The 16845-nt window shown below is 43.2% G+C and overlaps 1 protein-coding gene across 1 annotated transcript in view; it reads left to right on the forward strand.

Annotated features, from left to right (window-relative positions):
* Window positions 1–536: 536 nt before the first annotated feature.
* Window positions 537–16845, forward strand: part of LOC126481559 (uncharacterized) — a 44442-nt gene continuing 28133 nt past the window's right edge. The window contains exons 1-2 of the mRNA XM_050105401.1: window positions 537–639; window positions 10650–10808. Coding sequence (XP_049961358.1) covers window positions 10773–10808 — 36 coding nt within the window. The 5' untranslated portion in view covers window positions 537–639; window positions 10650–10772. The remainder of the gene's footprint in view (window positions 640–10649; window positions 10809–16845) is intronic.

Here is a 16845-nt window from a genome sequence, read left to right on the forward strand (position 1 = left end):
AGACAGACAGGGACTGCGTTATGTTTATTATTTTTCCTATTGGCACTACCGAACCCTACCACAAGTCATCTTCAGCTAAAAATGTGCCTTGTCCTGACGACGAAATACGGTTCGCAATCGTTAGATCTGGACCTGAAGATGACTTGTGGCGAGCGCCCAAACCAGCAAGAAAAAGATAAAAAAGTAACACAAGCAGTGTTGTCTTTCATCATTTTGTTAAAAGGGGTCTCAGTGCCGACGTACGTCGCTTACTCGAGCTGTGCTGGCCGTGTTCTCAGGTCGGTGCCGCTGCCGGCGGTGCACACGCCTCGGAGGCTGAACGGGGGCGGTGCCGTGGCCGTCTCCGGCTGGCAGTCGGCCGACCTGGAGGTGCCGCCCCAACGCCAGCAGGACACCACTTCGGAGGACTGCGAGTCTATCGGGCCCACACCGGTGCCGCCTCCGCGCAAGAAGCGGCGCGCGCGCTCCAGTGCGGCCACGGCGGGGGCGGCGGCGCGCGTCGCGGCTGCGCAGGCGGAGGCGGCGGCGGCGGCGGCGGCGGCGGCGGCGGCGGCGGCTGCCGGGGTGGCGGGGCCGCCCAAGGCCCAGCGCCTGCAGCAGCGCAGCGTCTCCACCATCGTGCCACCAACCATACGGACGGTCAGTAACCTCCTCATTCGGAAATCAGGGCGTTAGAAAAAATATTGCAGCACTAACTGAATTTTCCATATACGTTTAACAGAAAATGACAACAATGTTATGTCGTCTGGAGACAACTGAATGTCGCCATCCCAGAGAAAATGAAGTCAGTGGGACATTCGGTTTTCACTCAAGACGGCCTATGACACTAGAGAAGTAAGATCTTACAGCTGCCATCCCTCATGTACTGCCTGACAACTTGCGGACGACGTATCTGCAGTGACGACAATTCCTTTCCGCCGTATGCTGTAGGTGTCACGAAGGCCTCCACAGACAGGCATCACCCCACCAAACGCAGTCCACAAACAGATTTCCTGAGCCATGTCCTCGAACACTCCACATCCTACCACTGTCCCCAAAGAATCAGCTGAAAAGGAGCGCTCCCATCATCACTTAAATGGCATCCTGGACGGAAAAAATTGAACCATGTCTTCTTTTTCAGGGCTTCGATTATTCATCAACGTGCCCCAAAATAAGGGACATCCTCTTAACTGTTCTAAAGTGGGGAGGGAACAAGTAAGAACATGGGAAATTCCTCTGCAAACAAAGAGTGGAATGCCTTCGATACAGCGAGAATGCAAAATATAGACAACACTGCGGTTAGTCCGATAAGTATTTAAAAATGCACAAAGCACCGATGTTGGTTGTTTATAAAAGTGAGAACTTGTCTTTTTTTCTACAATCAGCAGTGCATTAAGACTGGAGAAAGCGGAGTACCCCACCAAAAACACCTGATCGAATCTTTAAAAACTTGATGTATAAGAAGAATAGTAAAGCACCAGGCGCTGGTAACACGTGGGGTGTTCAATAAGTAACACAACACATTTTTTTGAAAGCAGGTTGGTTTTATTTAGGATTCCAATATACCATATTATTCCCCACGGTTTTGTCTACAAAACCCTATTTTTCAAGATTATCTCCGTGCAATGCTACGGCCTTACGTCAGCTTACCGGAAGAACCTGTATGTCAGCGTGGTACCTCGCATGGTACCTCTCTGCTGGTCGACGTCACAGCCAACGCCTTGCTCCGTCAATACCTTACCCTTCACCCACGTACTGCCTCCCACGGAGTGCATCCTCCATTGGCCTAAACAGATGGAAGTCGGAAGGTGCGAGATCCGAGCTGTAGGCTGGACGAGGAAGAACATTCCAAAGAAGTTTCCAGAGCTCCTCTCAGGTGTGCAGACTTGTGTGAGGCCTTTCGTTGTCAAAGGAGAAGTTTGTTTGCATTTTTGTGGCGACGAAAATCTTAAGTTGTTTCTTCAATTTCTTGAGGGTAGCACAGTAAAAATCAGAGTTTATCGTTGCACCATCAGGGTGTAAATCAAACAGAGTAACACGTTGAAACTCTCAGAAGACTGTCACCATGTCTTTGGCGGCTGAGGGTGCGACTCTGAACTTTGTCTTCAGAGGAGAGGTGGTGTGGCACCATGGATTTCGTATTGTTCCTGATTCGAAGTGAGGACGTTCCACAGAAAATACCATGATCAGCCCTGTAACGCGCAAGCAATTCCTCGAAGATGGTCTTCTGCCAGGCAGGGAGGAATCCAGCGGGCACACACACACACACACACACACACACACACACACACATCTTTGAGTACCCCAGCTGGTGGACGAGTGTCATCACTACCAACAGAGACTTCCAGTTCAGCAACGACGTGTGTGACTGTGAACCGTCGAGCACCTAGAAAGAGAGTATCTGTACTTTCCAACTGAATTGGATGTAGTTAGGCTAATAGGCTGTTGAGAGGTAGGGCTGGACCAGAAGGCACGAAAGCAGCATTCGCAGTTGAAAACATGCGTAATCTTTTATTTAAAAAAAATGGTTCAAATGGCCCTGAGCACTATGGGACTTAACTTCAGAGGTCATCAGTCCCCTAGAACTTAGAACTACTTAAACTTAACTAACCTAATGACATCACAAACATCCATGCCGAGGCAGCATTCGAACCTGCGACCGTAGCGGTCGTGCGGTTCCAGACTGTAGCGCCTAGAACCGCTCGGCCACCCCGGCCGGCAATCTTTTATTTAAATAAAAAGTCAACAACCTCGTGACCTCTATAAATAGCTTTTAAAAACAAGTGAGAAATTAAAAAACTTATCGAACAGTAAAGAGAAAATGAGATTTGCAATTGACGTTAGCAAAACATCTTTTAAACAATTAAGAATCTAAGCAATTTGTCAATCATTAACGGGTATCTGAAGTCAGCCAAGCTGCATATTAATAATCAAACCTTAACATTTTTCAATTAGCTTTTAAATATAAAATCTCAAATGATTGCTGCAGACTTGGCAGCCACAGGAGCCACCCACGCGATGCATCACGTCCGTTAGTGACGTAAGCTCAGAACCAGGAGAAGGTATAGGCGAGATAACCCGACGGTCAGTGGGCGGTGTGAACTCGCCACCCTTTGGGGCTGGGGTGCTGGTACACTAGGCAGGTCCGATAATACGTAAACTACAACAGACTAAGAACTAACCTTAGAAAACAGCGCACTACTTCATGAAGAGCTGCACTTATTTAATTATGTTAGCATTCAAGAGCCAAACATAAATAAATAAATAACAAGCATCTGCCCAATCAGCGAATATGATGATAAGCAATTAAGCACTTAACAGCTGGGTAGCACTGCTATTACAGAAATGAGAAACCAAATAAAGCCTAAGCAGTTTTTAATGTTACTGAGCAACAGTCACACAATAATTTTTAAATGAACACACGGTCATTTGACTGCATTGTTGTTTATTTAATTTCGGCTCCATGTTTCGGCCTTTCATGCTATTTTTAAGTGATTCAATTCATGTGATTAAAATTGATGTCCTGCAATATATTTTAATTACATGAACTCAATCACTTGTAAAAGGCATAAAAGGCTGAAACCTGGATCGTAATCAAATGGTGGTGCGTTCATTCCATAAAGCTTACGTGCCCCAAAAATTATTCGACGAACAGTTACTTGTACTAATTACGCAGCAGGAACTGTGCTTAAAACTATTTTAAAATGGAATAAAAATCAAATTTGCTGACTTTTAACATGCTTTGCAGTAAGACACTAGCCATAAGTAACGTACTGGGCAGCTCTTACTAACGTAAAATCCACTACTTCAAATAGTTCAGCAAATGAATCCCATTTGTCAAACTTTGTTTACCAGGCTACCAATACCAACTAAAAAGAAAAAGCACGTTCTAGTTTTAGCAGAATTTACCATGGAAATTCTCAGGGTGGGTCGATGAAAATCCCCACCAAAATGTTTTACAAATGCTTAACTAACATGATTACAGTGAAAGACACTCCTATTAAATTAGACTAACCAAACTAAGATGTTTTGCAAATGCTTTATTAAAGTGATTTCAGTTAAAATTCTCTCTGATTAAATTAAACTTCGCTGTATTTAAAAGGTAAAACAACGCATAGTTCAGCCCTCAACATGATCCACGGTCAGCCCCTTGAAATATGACCAATTAAAGAAGGCCATTCTGATTAATTTAATCCAACTAGCTCTGTAACATACGCCACGCAACATCCATATATTTCACAAACAATTGCGACTAACGTCTGTAATGAAACACAACTGCTTCCATTAAGGTAGCACTTCTGGCCCCCACAAGCAGTAAACACAGTAGACCATCCGGGAAGGAGAAATTAGTCGCAGTGCTACGATTTTAAGAAACATGGCTCGTAAGCCACGGAAAGAGTCTCACCAAAATATTTGATGAATGGGTAGCAAAGTGGCACTCAAAATCTCCGCACGCTAGGCACAGGCAAATTTGCAGAGTCCCATCGCCACCACAGCCAACCCAAAACACCGTCTTGGCAGGATGAGGTCTGTGCTCTGCAAAAGTTGTTTACTATCGGCTCCAGATGGCGAAGGTAAACCGGCCTCGCGCCCAGCAAGTGCTCGTTCCACTTCGGCCCGCAAATTCTGTCTATCTTCGTGCCAGCCAAAGCTCCTCGCACGGAGAGCCACCAAAGATCGTATCCCTTTACTCACATGTAGCGATCGAGTGATTGATGTGAACCGGCACGGCTCGCCTAAACTGCAGGAGTCATGTCCGGCACACTGGAAATCGGGCAGGTTTGCGTGACGTTGTTGCGATGATGACAGATGCCTCGCTCAACGACTCAGTGTGCTTCTCTTCACTGACAGGTCTCCATAGACGTTCTGCAAGCGCCTATGAATATCTGTGACGCGCTGGTTTTCCTCCAAAGGAATCTCAATGCCAGCTCTCTGCTGTGAATGGAATTCCGTTACAGACGCCATTTTGAAGGCTATGTATAGCCCCACCACCAATCGGGACTTTACGAAACTGTAGGGGCTGAATGCTGCATTTTTTCAACCAAAACTGGCCAAGGGAAAAATGCGTAGCATTATTTATTGAGCTCGCCTTGTATATATAGATAGCATTATTGACGTGTTTCTGAGGTTTCAAAAACTACAAATGCACAGAAAAATGACGCATATTAGCGGACAGAATATCTCTCTAAGTTTATTTACGTAATAAGTGCTGTGGCGTAGTTGCACTAGGGGCCAAGCATTTTAGAAGATGGGGACAGTTCTGTATTATCGCATCTATTTCGTTTCCCTATGGACAAAGAGGGCTGTTATCGCGTCTTCCCAGGTAATTCGTGTAAATGACTTTAATGAATTGCACACACATGTTGATGTTTCCCAAATCACAAAGGGCGCCCACACTGAGCACACGTGATATCAGTTAGAAACTTGGGGATATGCTCTATCCACTGATATGTGTCTAAAATGTCTGACTTGTAATAGGTACTTACAAATAACCCTTAAACAATGTGTTACGGGTACAAGTGCAGTTATTTTTATATGTGGTACGTTAATATATACACACATCAATCTTCTGATTGTTTTTCTCTGAGTCGAAACAATCTTCCCACAAACACGTCACAAATTATATGACTTGATGTTTTCTGCACGGTCGTACTGCATCACTAAGTACGCTACGCCTGTCAGTACATGCAAACTGTTTTGCTTCCACGCGCCCACACTTCAACTACTGCGCAGGTGAAAATAAGCATTAATCACTTGCTCTTGCCACATGTACTTACAGTTACAAACCAACCTAAAACCGTATGATCTGTAATGGCTATAATTATTAGTCTGCAAATGACGTAAAAACGGCTGTAATGTTGTCCAGTACACCGTCCTTATTACCAGTAGAAGTATCTGAGCTTATATCTGTTGCACCCTTTATTTCGAGCTAGTAAACGAAGCAGTGGTGGTGCTATGTGAGGTCTTGACGAGAATCTACAACTTAAACTTAGGACATTCAGTTACAGACATATAGAATGAAGTTATAGTCAGTTCTGTTTATAAAAACAGATTGAAAGACAGGACTGTAACAACTATCGAGAAGTCTTTGTGACTTCAATAATTAGAAGATTATAACAGATTTGCACTTGGGATGGTTTCGTATGGGATATTTTAGATGGGGTATTTACAGAATTTTGCGGAGTAACTACTACGTAATAGCGCACAGAATTATTTAATATATGTGGATCTCCAAAAGACTGTACCACGAAATAGACTGGAGCAGAATGGTAAATGCTGGCGCATCGCACACATGCAAGTTGTGGAGGCTGTACTCATAGGGTTACAGTAGAAAAATTAGTTTCCCTGCCACTGCGAGTCTTCAAAGACTGTGGCGCTCAAAGACTGTGACGGTGATGCTCTATGGTCCCAATATTATTTAAAATCTATTTAAAGGAGCTCCGTAAGAGATGGAGAAAAAAGTGTTTCGGAATTAATTTAATGTTTTCATCTCTACTGTCCCATTACACCCAAGGCCGCAGACTACTTGACATAAATATAACTACTGTCTTTCCCTTTAATTTCTTGTCTGGCGTGAAGTACTCCTGGATGCGTTATTAAAGGTAAAATTAAACTCTCCCTTCTGGTAATGGTCTTCGTTAGACTTCGTCGTATATTTTATACTGTGTAATTATTAAAATTGTTTTGTAACACAATGAATGAAATTGTTTCTTCGCAGATCTTCTCGCGCCTTCAATTCTGTGTTCATGAAGCAGAGTTCCATAAAACCTTCTTCGATTCTGTGTGAATATTTGATAGAAGCGCTCCTCTTTTGGTGATGAAAGGCTCTATCGTCGGCACCAATCATCGTCTTCCAACTTAATTGACTAAGGCGTTTAGAATAAAATAGTTCCCTGTGGAGCTAAATACCTCCTTCTTTACTTAGGCTTTTCAAAATTTGATAATATGTTGATGCTATCGTTCGTAATAACCTTGATTACGCTTAATTTTTCTTAAACCAGAACTCCGTAATTTGTACTCTGTACAGTTCATTCCTCCTCAGTCTTACCTGTTCACCCTCAGATGATAACTCCCGAAAGCTCTATCTTCCATGCTTTTTCAGAAAGTATTTGAGTTAGGAAGTTGAAATTTTTACAGGTTATTTATTGGAGTATGAGGTACAATTTAACACGCGGATTTTCAAAAATTTGAATTCAGTTGCTAGAGATTAATTTTTTCTATTGTAATGAAAATTCACTACTTTTTGTGGCATTTTTTGTTTATAGATTCAACAGTATACAGATTTTTTATGAAAGGCTGTGTTAAGTTAAGCGGAAGAGACTGTTACATTTACTGAAAATTTGAAACAAATTGGTTTAATTGCTTTGGTAGACCCTGGAGGAAACATCTAATTTGTGTGAGAAAAACTTTAGGGAATCGAGCGACAATGTTTGTATTGCCTTTTTAGTACAGTACAGGTTCATAGGATGGATTATCTTCATCTTCTGCAAACTCTTCCTCCAACTTCCTCATTGTCCTCCTCCTGTTTACTCTTGCTTCTGTTTCTAGACTATTTACAGCCCTGTCAGCAGCCCGAAGATATTCCTTGTCTAAAGCAGGCATCGTTCGTACCTTGTTGAAAACTTCTTCATTGCCATATTTCGAAATACTTTGCACCTTCAACGTTGGCGTCATTGAAAGTAGCAACAGCATCATACACACCAAAGTGAAGTATTTCTGTTCTAGCAAACACAGTCTTGTGGATTCTTGACCATGTAACACTAATTACACTTTCTTTGAGATTTTGAGTTTTTCCATGAACACACTTTTTCAACAGTTGCTGCTAACTCTCACCTCCATTACCGCATCAGGCAGACTATGTTTATCTGTGTACTTCATGAATTAGCAATCCCTTGTTGTTCGTACACCAAATGTTTTCTCCTTTGGGGCACAAGAAATGATGGGGAATTTCATTGGCTGAAAAAGTATGAAAAAGAGCCCAAACAGCTTTCTTCATCCCATCAAATCTGTGTGTGTTCTACACTACAATATCATCGCCATAGGGCTTCAGATCCTTAATATGTTTGAAACTTTTTAGAATCACCATCACCAAGGGGATTCACATATCGTGCTTCATCACACGCAACAAAACATTGAAATATACTAGCAACACCAGTCACTTCCAATCCTCCATTACTGCCTCTATAGTTAGTTGTGAAATATTTTCATGGATACCTTTATTTTTTGTGGACACCTATAATATTTGGATGTTACTGCTACATCTAAAACTTTCCCTGTATTTATACTGGTGGTAGATAATACACCATGAAGAGTTGTGTGTCCCCGTTTATGTCAGGTACCAATGAGTGCTGCAGGCAAGTGTCCGTTACCACTGATTTCCATTACTGCCTCTTCCACAGCTTTCTTCATAGATTCTTTTACAGACATCTTCTACTTTTGGCACTATAAATCTATTATAATTCATAAACTTGGTTGGGGGATTTGGAAGATTCATCATGCCACAGAAAACTGCATCTGCAATAGCACCCTTACCAATGGTACACAAGGCGTAAGCAAATCTAATGTTGTGTTCATAGATTTTGCTACGCTTTTCTTCATTTATAGTTACTGCAACACTGTTGCAAATGGTGGTCATGTGGAACACTTACCACACTTTAGATCCATTTTACTGGCGAGTCCTAAGTGATTTTTTATACAAAAGTCCAGTCAGACCCACTACACTGAATACATCTTACACAGTTGCAAAAATTCTGTTGAGAACTGACATATCAAATATTTCATCCATATCCGATTCGCCCATGAAACATTCATACTTTTCACTAACGGAACCAAGCTTCCGCTGCGAATTACTTTTTTTCTCACTTTCATTGCAATGGGCGGATGTACCTGCAAGATTAAATTTACACAATTGGTTATCGTCTTTACTGTTATGGTAATAAGACATACCTTTGGCTTTCCAACAATTATTCTTTACTTAAAAGTCTTAGGGGATTTCTGGTCACTTTTCGTTTGCCCATGATTATCCTTCAACCAAAAAGACTTAAATGAACAGAATTGAATATTTTCAGGACTACAAAAGATTAAATAAACATGAAACACATGACAATCGAGCGAGCGACGGATATCGAACTATCAGAGGTTAGCCGCAACACTTATTTTGTAACACTTATTTTCTCTCACATCACTAAAATGTACATGATGAGAATGTAGATTCATGAGTACACCATTTGACAGCAGTTTAACTTTGCCACAGCAGATGAAGCCCGCGCAGAACATATTTCAAAAATATCTTTAAAATAGTTGTAGTCCTTTGAAGTGAATAAATTACATATCAATTGAAAGGGGAACGTCTGTAGATTTTTAAAAATGTATAAAAGTAAAAATTGAACATTTCATGCTTTTGAATCTTTCCGGAGCCCCTTAATTCGCAGCAAATTTTTATTTTTTCGAGAAATTTTCGCTCTCTTCAATATTTCAGAGGCTTTGAAGACAGCAATAATTGCGAGATCTTATACCACGACGTCTTAACATAAATTTGTCTTGCTTTATTTCGCTATTATTACTACACCGCGATTTTTGTGGATAATTACGCCTTTATTTGCAAGTTTATCTATGTAATTCTCAAAAATATTCATGCCCTGTTATGAAATCTGGCAGGGAAAGAATTCTGCGCCCTACCTAGTTCGCTGTGACTTTATTTTACGAATCTGAGTTCCAAGAATTTTGCGCGGTTTTTAATATGCAGGGACTATATGTCTGCCAGTTGTGGAGTCAGATATATGTTAATAAAGATTTAGTCTAAGGCTCTCAACTGAGAAGGAAAATAAGAAAGAATGAGAAAATAATTACGTAGCCTTCTAACTTAAGTAAAAATACTTTTAAACCTGAGCAGTATTACATTGTGGAGCAAAAGAAAATCGGACATAACATGTCCAGGTTTTTTAGAAAGTGATGTTTTGTGTGTAGGCGGATGTTTAAGAAACTTCCTAGTATGATTACGTAGCTATTCTTACTGCTTTCTAGGAATTGATTATGGCCAATTTTAAGATCGTCTTCAATTTACCCACCAAATAAAAACCCTGTTAGAAAAACTACGTACAGCTATACTCGTACACAAATGTACTGAAACAAAGTTGCAGTTACACTTACTTTAAGTAATTAGTTGAGCGTTATAAACTAAAATTTCTTTTAAAGAATGTGAACAGTACTGTAGCACTAAAAACAAAATAAAAAAGTAGAAAATCACATATGGTATGTGAATACAAGTCTTGTACAAAGCGTTCAAACAGTTTCCAGAATATTACATTAACCAGAATGTCAGAATTACGGATATGATGTATGATCCGCATATCTACTGCTGTGGTCTTTATTATTCTGCTTGTAGGTACGTAAGAATCAACACATATGAACGTCCTGCGGATCTAATACCGCTCAATGAGTATTATTGACAGATAACAGATACTATACAAACCTTTTCGTTTTTGTATTTGTAATAATACAGCAAGGTATTTCAAAATTCGATGGAAAATAGTTTCATCAGTTTTGCATATTAACTGTTTCACCCGAGTGCAGTTTTGACCTTTGGTCTCGTACGGTCCTACCAGGTGCTTTGCCGTGCTCGATTATGTCCCGGTGCGTAACGCTGGCGGACTTGCCTCCCCGTGTTGCAGGATGACGGCGACATCCGCGTCCAGAAGCTGTCCACGGTATCGCTGCCTGACTACCAGCAGCTGGACCAGGCGAAACTCAAGGCAGTGGACAGGAACCACCTGAGCCCAGGCACCGGCAGCGGCATGGCCAGCAGTCTCAGCTCCATCTCAGAGGCCACGGTGAGTCTTTGTTCTTCAAACAGAATTTGAGTTTATCTACAGAAGTCTTGTGTGTTTTATGCTCAACAGCTTTGGCAAAATATACCGGGTGATCAAAAAGTCTGTATAAATTTGAAAACTGAATAAATCACGGAATAATGTAGATAGAGAGGTACAAATTGACACACGTGCTTGGAATGACATGGGGTTTTACTAGAACCAAAAAAATACAAAAGTTCAAAAAATGTCCGAGAGGTGGCGCTTCATCTGATCAGAATAGCAATAATTAGCATAACAAAGTAAGACAAAGCAAAGATGATGTTCTTTACAGGAAATGCTCAATATGTCCACCATCATTCCCTAACAATAGCTGTAGTCGAGGAATAATGCTGTGAACAGCACTGTAGATCATGTCCGGAGTTATGGTGAGGCATTGGCGTTGGATGTTGTATTTCAGCATCCCTAGAGATGTCGGTCGATCACGATACACTTGCGACTTCAGGTAACCCCAAAGCCAATAATCGCACGGACTGAGGTCTGGGGACCTGGGAGGCCAAGCATGACGAAAGTGGCGGCTGAGCACACGATCATCACCAAACGACGCACGCAAGAAATCTTTCTCGCATGTGCAATATGGGGCGGAGCGCCATCCTGCATAAACATCGTACATTCCAGCAGTTGTTTATCACCCAGGCTGGGGATGATGCGATCCTGCAACATATCGGTGTACCTCACACCCGTCACTGTAGCAGTTACAAAATCAGAGTCACGCGTTATCTCGAAGAAAAAAGGCCCGATAACGGTAGATGTGGTAAATCCAACCCATACCTTGACTTTCTCGTCGTGGAATGGAGTTTCCACGAAGTTCTAGGATTTTCGGTAACCCAAGTTCTGCAGTTGTGGGCGTTGACAAACCCTCGGATCGTGAAATGTGCTTCGTCGGTCCACAACACGTTACTCAACCAATCGTCGTCTTCCGCCACCTTTTGAAACGCCCACACCTCAAATGTCCTCCACTTCACTAAATCGCCAGGTAACAGTTCATGATGCCGATGTATTTTAAACGGATAGCATCGGAGGGTACGTCTAAGTGCCAACCAAACAGTAGTGTATGGAACGCCGGTGCGACGTGCGACTGCACGAGCGCTGACTTCCCCGTGCATAGACGAACCCGCTACAGTCTCCGTTTATTCCTGAAGTGTTTCAGAAACATTAGGCCTTGTGCTCGGTCGGCCACTACGGGGTCTAGTGTCCAAACAACCCGTGGCTTCGAACTTCGAAATCATTCTCGCCACAGCTGCATCTGTCAACGGACCTTCACCCGTTCGAATCCCCTTCCTATGGCGATAGGATCATAATGCTGAACTAGCACATTCCCCATTCTGATAATACAGCTTCACTAAAAGAGGCTTTTCAGGTAACGTCAACATGCTGCGACTGCTAGCGCATCTGATTCTCTCTCTCATTACAGCTCCTTTTATACACGATTCTCATGCTCAGTCACTGACGTTTTGCTGTCGAGCGCCATCTACCAGACATTTTGTGAACTTCGTTTTTTTTTTGTTCTAATAAAACCCCATGTCATTCCAAGCATGTGCGTCTATTTTTACCTCTCTATCTACATCAGGCTCATCCAAGAATTGCGCCCGGCGGGCGCGCCCGCGCCGCGCGGGCGCAAGACAGTGTAGTTCAGCGCCCCGTCCGCGACCGTCTGTCACTAGTGTCGCCATAGGAGCGAGAGAGAGAGCGAGCGAGCGAGAGAGAGAGAGAGAGAGAGAGAGAGAGAGAGATCGCACAGCACTGCTCTGCGCTGGACTGTCCCGCGGTCAGATTTAACGTAAACAAAATATTCTATTTTAGAATTACTTTTGTGTAAGGGACGTAGAGTATCATTCTTACTGTTAGTAGTTACAAGTAAGTATTTATTGTTATACTTCGTGCTACAATTTTTTGCATCCCTTTTCAGAGTTTAGAAATCGGATCCTTAGTTTGCTGTTTTGTACGTAATAATTTTAACTGCCAAAGTTTGAAAACTTATTAAAATGGAATTAAGTTACAAAGCTCTTTTATTCTTACAGTCAACATTGTTAAAGAAGACAATTAACATTTTACGCGTTTTTCTTTTTCGAGGAAACGATTTTGTCTAGGCTTGGTACAATACTCCGTGAAACTGCTAACCTCAAATAATTGGTTAAATTTTTATCGCCAAGGAATGAACGGTTTTTAGTTTTAGGAAGTTACACATAAGAAAGCGGTCCTTCAGGCGGGTATGGCACTATAGGTCAATCAGCTCTAGTTGAAGCACTTGTGAAACGTCCTCTGCCCGAAGGGAAAACGGGCGAACAAATACAGGGTGAGTCACCTAACTTTACCGCTGGATATATTTCGTAAACCACATCAAATACTGACGAATCGATTCCACAGACCGAACGTGAGGAGAGGGGCTAGTGTAATTGTTTAATACAAACCATACAAAAATACACGGAAGTATGTTTTTTAACACAAACCTACGTTTTTTTAAATGGAACCAGTTAGTTTTGTTAGCACATCTGAACATATAAACAAATACGTAATCAGTGCCGTTTGTTGCATTACAAAATGTTAATTACATCCGGAGATATTGTAACCTAAAGTTGACGCTTGAAACCTCCGACGTTCACTTGCGTGTTGTAACAAACACGGGCCACGGTCGGCGAGCAGCATCTGCAGGGACATGTTTACGATGACGACCGTGATTACGAGTGTGGCTGAAGTGCACTGTTGTGGTTTGGTCTAGCTGTCGCAGTGTCCGCATGTAGCGGTTGCTGCTATTGTTATTCTGCATTCGTCTCCGCACGCAGACCAACTGTAGTACACCGTGTTACCAGACGTCTGTGATAGTGTAGTGTTGTAGGAACTGTGACCATGGTGTATTCGAACTCTGAAAAGGCGGAGATGATACTCATCTATGGCGAGTGTCGACGAAATGCAGCTGAAGCCTGCAGGGTGTATGCAGAACGGTACCCGGACAGAGAGCATCCAACGTGTCGCACATTGCAAAACATCTACCGCCAACTGTGTGCAACAGGTATGGTCGTAGCACGCAAACGGGTCCGTAACAGGCCCGTCACAGGAGACGCGGGTGCAATTGGTGTGTTAGCTGCTGTTGCCATGAACCCACACATGAGTACACGGGACATTGCGAGAGCCGGTGGACTGAGTCAAAGTAGTGTCACGCGCATACTGCATCGTCACCTCTTTCACCCGTTCCATGCGTCGCTACATCAGCAATTACATGGTGATGACTTTAATCATCGAGTGCAATTCTGTCAATGGGCATTAACAGAGAATGCGTTGCAGTTCTACCTGTTTACCGATGAAGCGGGTTTCACAAACCACGGGGCAGTGAATCTACGGAATATGCATTACTGGTCCGTGGACAATCCTCGCTGGCTCAGACAGGTAGAGCGACAGCGACCGTGGACTGTAAATGTATGGTGTGGAATCACTGGCGACCACCTCATTGGTCCTCACTTCATTGCAGGGACCCAAACAGCTGCAACATACATCGCGTTTCTACAGAATGATCTGCCAACGTTGCTCGAAAATGTCCCACTGGAAACGCGTCGACGTATGTGGTATCAGCATGACGGTGCAGCTGCACATTTCGCAATTAACACTAGGCTGACCCTTGACAGGATGTTCGACGGGTGTTTCATAGGACGTGGAGGAAGCATAAATTGGCCAGCCCGTTCTCCTGATCTTACATCTCTGGACTTCTTTCTGTGGGGTACGTTAAAGGAGAATGTGTACCATGATGTGCCTACAACCCCAGAGGATATGAAACAACGTATTGTGACAGCCTGCGGGGACATTACACCAGATGTACTGCGGCGTGTACGACATTCATTACGCCAGAGAGTGCAATTGTGTGCAGCAAATGATGGCCACCACATTGAACATCTATTGGCCTGACATATCGGGACACACTCTATTCCACTCCGTAATTGAAAACGGAAACCACGTGTGTACGTGTACCTCACCCCTCATGGTAACGTACATGTGCGTCAGTGAAATAGACCAATAAAAAGGTGTTAGCATGTGGACGTAATGTGCTGTTCCAGTCTCTTCTGTACCTAAGGTCCATCACCGTTCCCTTTGGATCCCTACGTAATTCGGTGCTCTCCGATACACACGGTCGAACAGCGGAGGAATGGTACTCAAGCGTCAACTTTAGGTTACAATATCTCCGGATGTAATTAACGTTTTACAATGCAACAAATGGCACTGATTACGTACTTGTTTGTATGCTCAGATGTGCTAACATAACTAACGGGATTCAATTTTAAAAAACGTAGGTTTGTGTTAAAAAACATACTTCCGTGCATTTTTGTATGGTTTGTATTAACCAATTACACTAGCCCCTCTCCTCACGTTCGGTCTGTGGAATCGATTCGTCAGTATTTGATGTGGTTTACGAAATACATCCAGCGGTAATGTTAGGTGACTCACCCTGTATATCTATCGGCTGGCGTTCGGGCGGTCCGCACGGCCAGCTAAGTGGCACGGCTCGGCCACTGCAGCAACATACGAATTCGCCCGGGGCGCTGGCCGCGGGCGCTAGCATCCCAGGGGCACAGTTTGGACGAGCCTGATCTACATTATTCCGTGGTTTATTAAGTTTTCAAATTTATACTGACTTTTCGATCAGCCGGTATTTTTACTAGCAGCGTTCAATAAGTAACGCAACATATTATTTTTCTGAAATCGGGTTGGTTTTATTCAGTGTTTCAATACACCGTATTATTACCAGCTCTTTTAGCTACAACAGTGTATTTTTCAATGCGACGGCCTTGCGCCACCTCACTGGGAGGGCTTATATGCCCGCATGATACGACTTTGGTAGTCGACTTTGGATTGGTGGACATGTACATCCGCATTACCAACAGGGACATCCAGTTGACCAGCGAGGTGTCGATTGTCATCCATCGGTCACCTAGAAAGAGAGTGTCCGCACATTCCAAAACCCCAGGAGACATTGCTGTGTGCGGCTGGCCGGCACGCGGAAGATCTCACAGATTTGCGCGACCTTGTTGCGATGATGACAGATGCCTCGTCCAACGACTGACAGTACTTTTGTTCACTGCCAGGTCTTTGTAGACATTCTGCAAGTCCGTATCAGTATCTGCGGTTCTCTGGTTTTCCGCCAACAGAAACTCAATGACAGCGCCCTGTTGGGAACGGACATCTGTTACAGACGCCATTTTGAAGGCTACGTGTAGCACCGCCACCTATCGGATTTTCATGAAACCATATGGGCCGTAGCATAATTATTCCATGATGTTCCACAACAAATTCTGCAATTTCTCTTTCGCAATTAGCCGAGGAAAAATGTGTTGCATTACTTACTGAATACCCCAAAAAGCTGCTATAAAACTTTTTACTACCACTAATCTCCACTCTTTCTTAATTACCTGGCAAACTGTTCATCTCTTTATAACTGCTTGGTTTATATCCCCTTTCCTGTCCAAAAATGTGAAATGTGAAGCACGTAGACGGAGAGGAGGAAACGAAATGAAATTTCTCGGGTTGAGAGGCTACGTGATGTTATTGGAGTAGTTACAAGATCGAGTCATATTTACAAGGAACTTGGCAGTATGGGCTCACTCATCAGAATGATGTAGCACCCCCTAGGCTTGGATGCTTGCACCCATACGGTTGAGAAGGATTTCATAGAGCCTCCATCCTGTCCTGAGACAAGCTGATCTAAGACTGTTGCAACTGGTCATTTGTATCCTGGACATTGGTACTGACACACCGGAAATGGTCTCACACATGTTCTATCGTGGAAAGATCTGAGGATCCTTCTGGCACTGGAGTAAGCATTACGCAGAAAGTTTATAGAGACATGTGCCAGGTCTGGACGGGCATTCTCCTGTTGGAAAACGGCACCACGATACTGTCGCGTGAGAGGCAACACGTGAGGACGCAGGATGTCCGTGACGTACCGTTGTGTCGTCACTACCAGCCATGACCTGAAGTCGTACCCAGTGACTCCCCACCTCTTGACACCAGGTGT

The sequence above is a fragment of the Schistocerca serialis genome, chromosome 5 (assembly GCF_023864345.2).
Source record: "Schistocerca serialis cubense isolate TAMUIC-IGC-003099 chromosome 5, iqSchSeri2.2, whole genome shotgun sequence".
Taxonomy (NCBI): Eukaryota; Metazoa; Arthropoda; class Insecta; order Orthoptera; family Acrididae; genus Schistocerca; species Schistocerca serialis.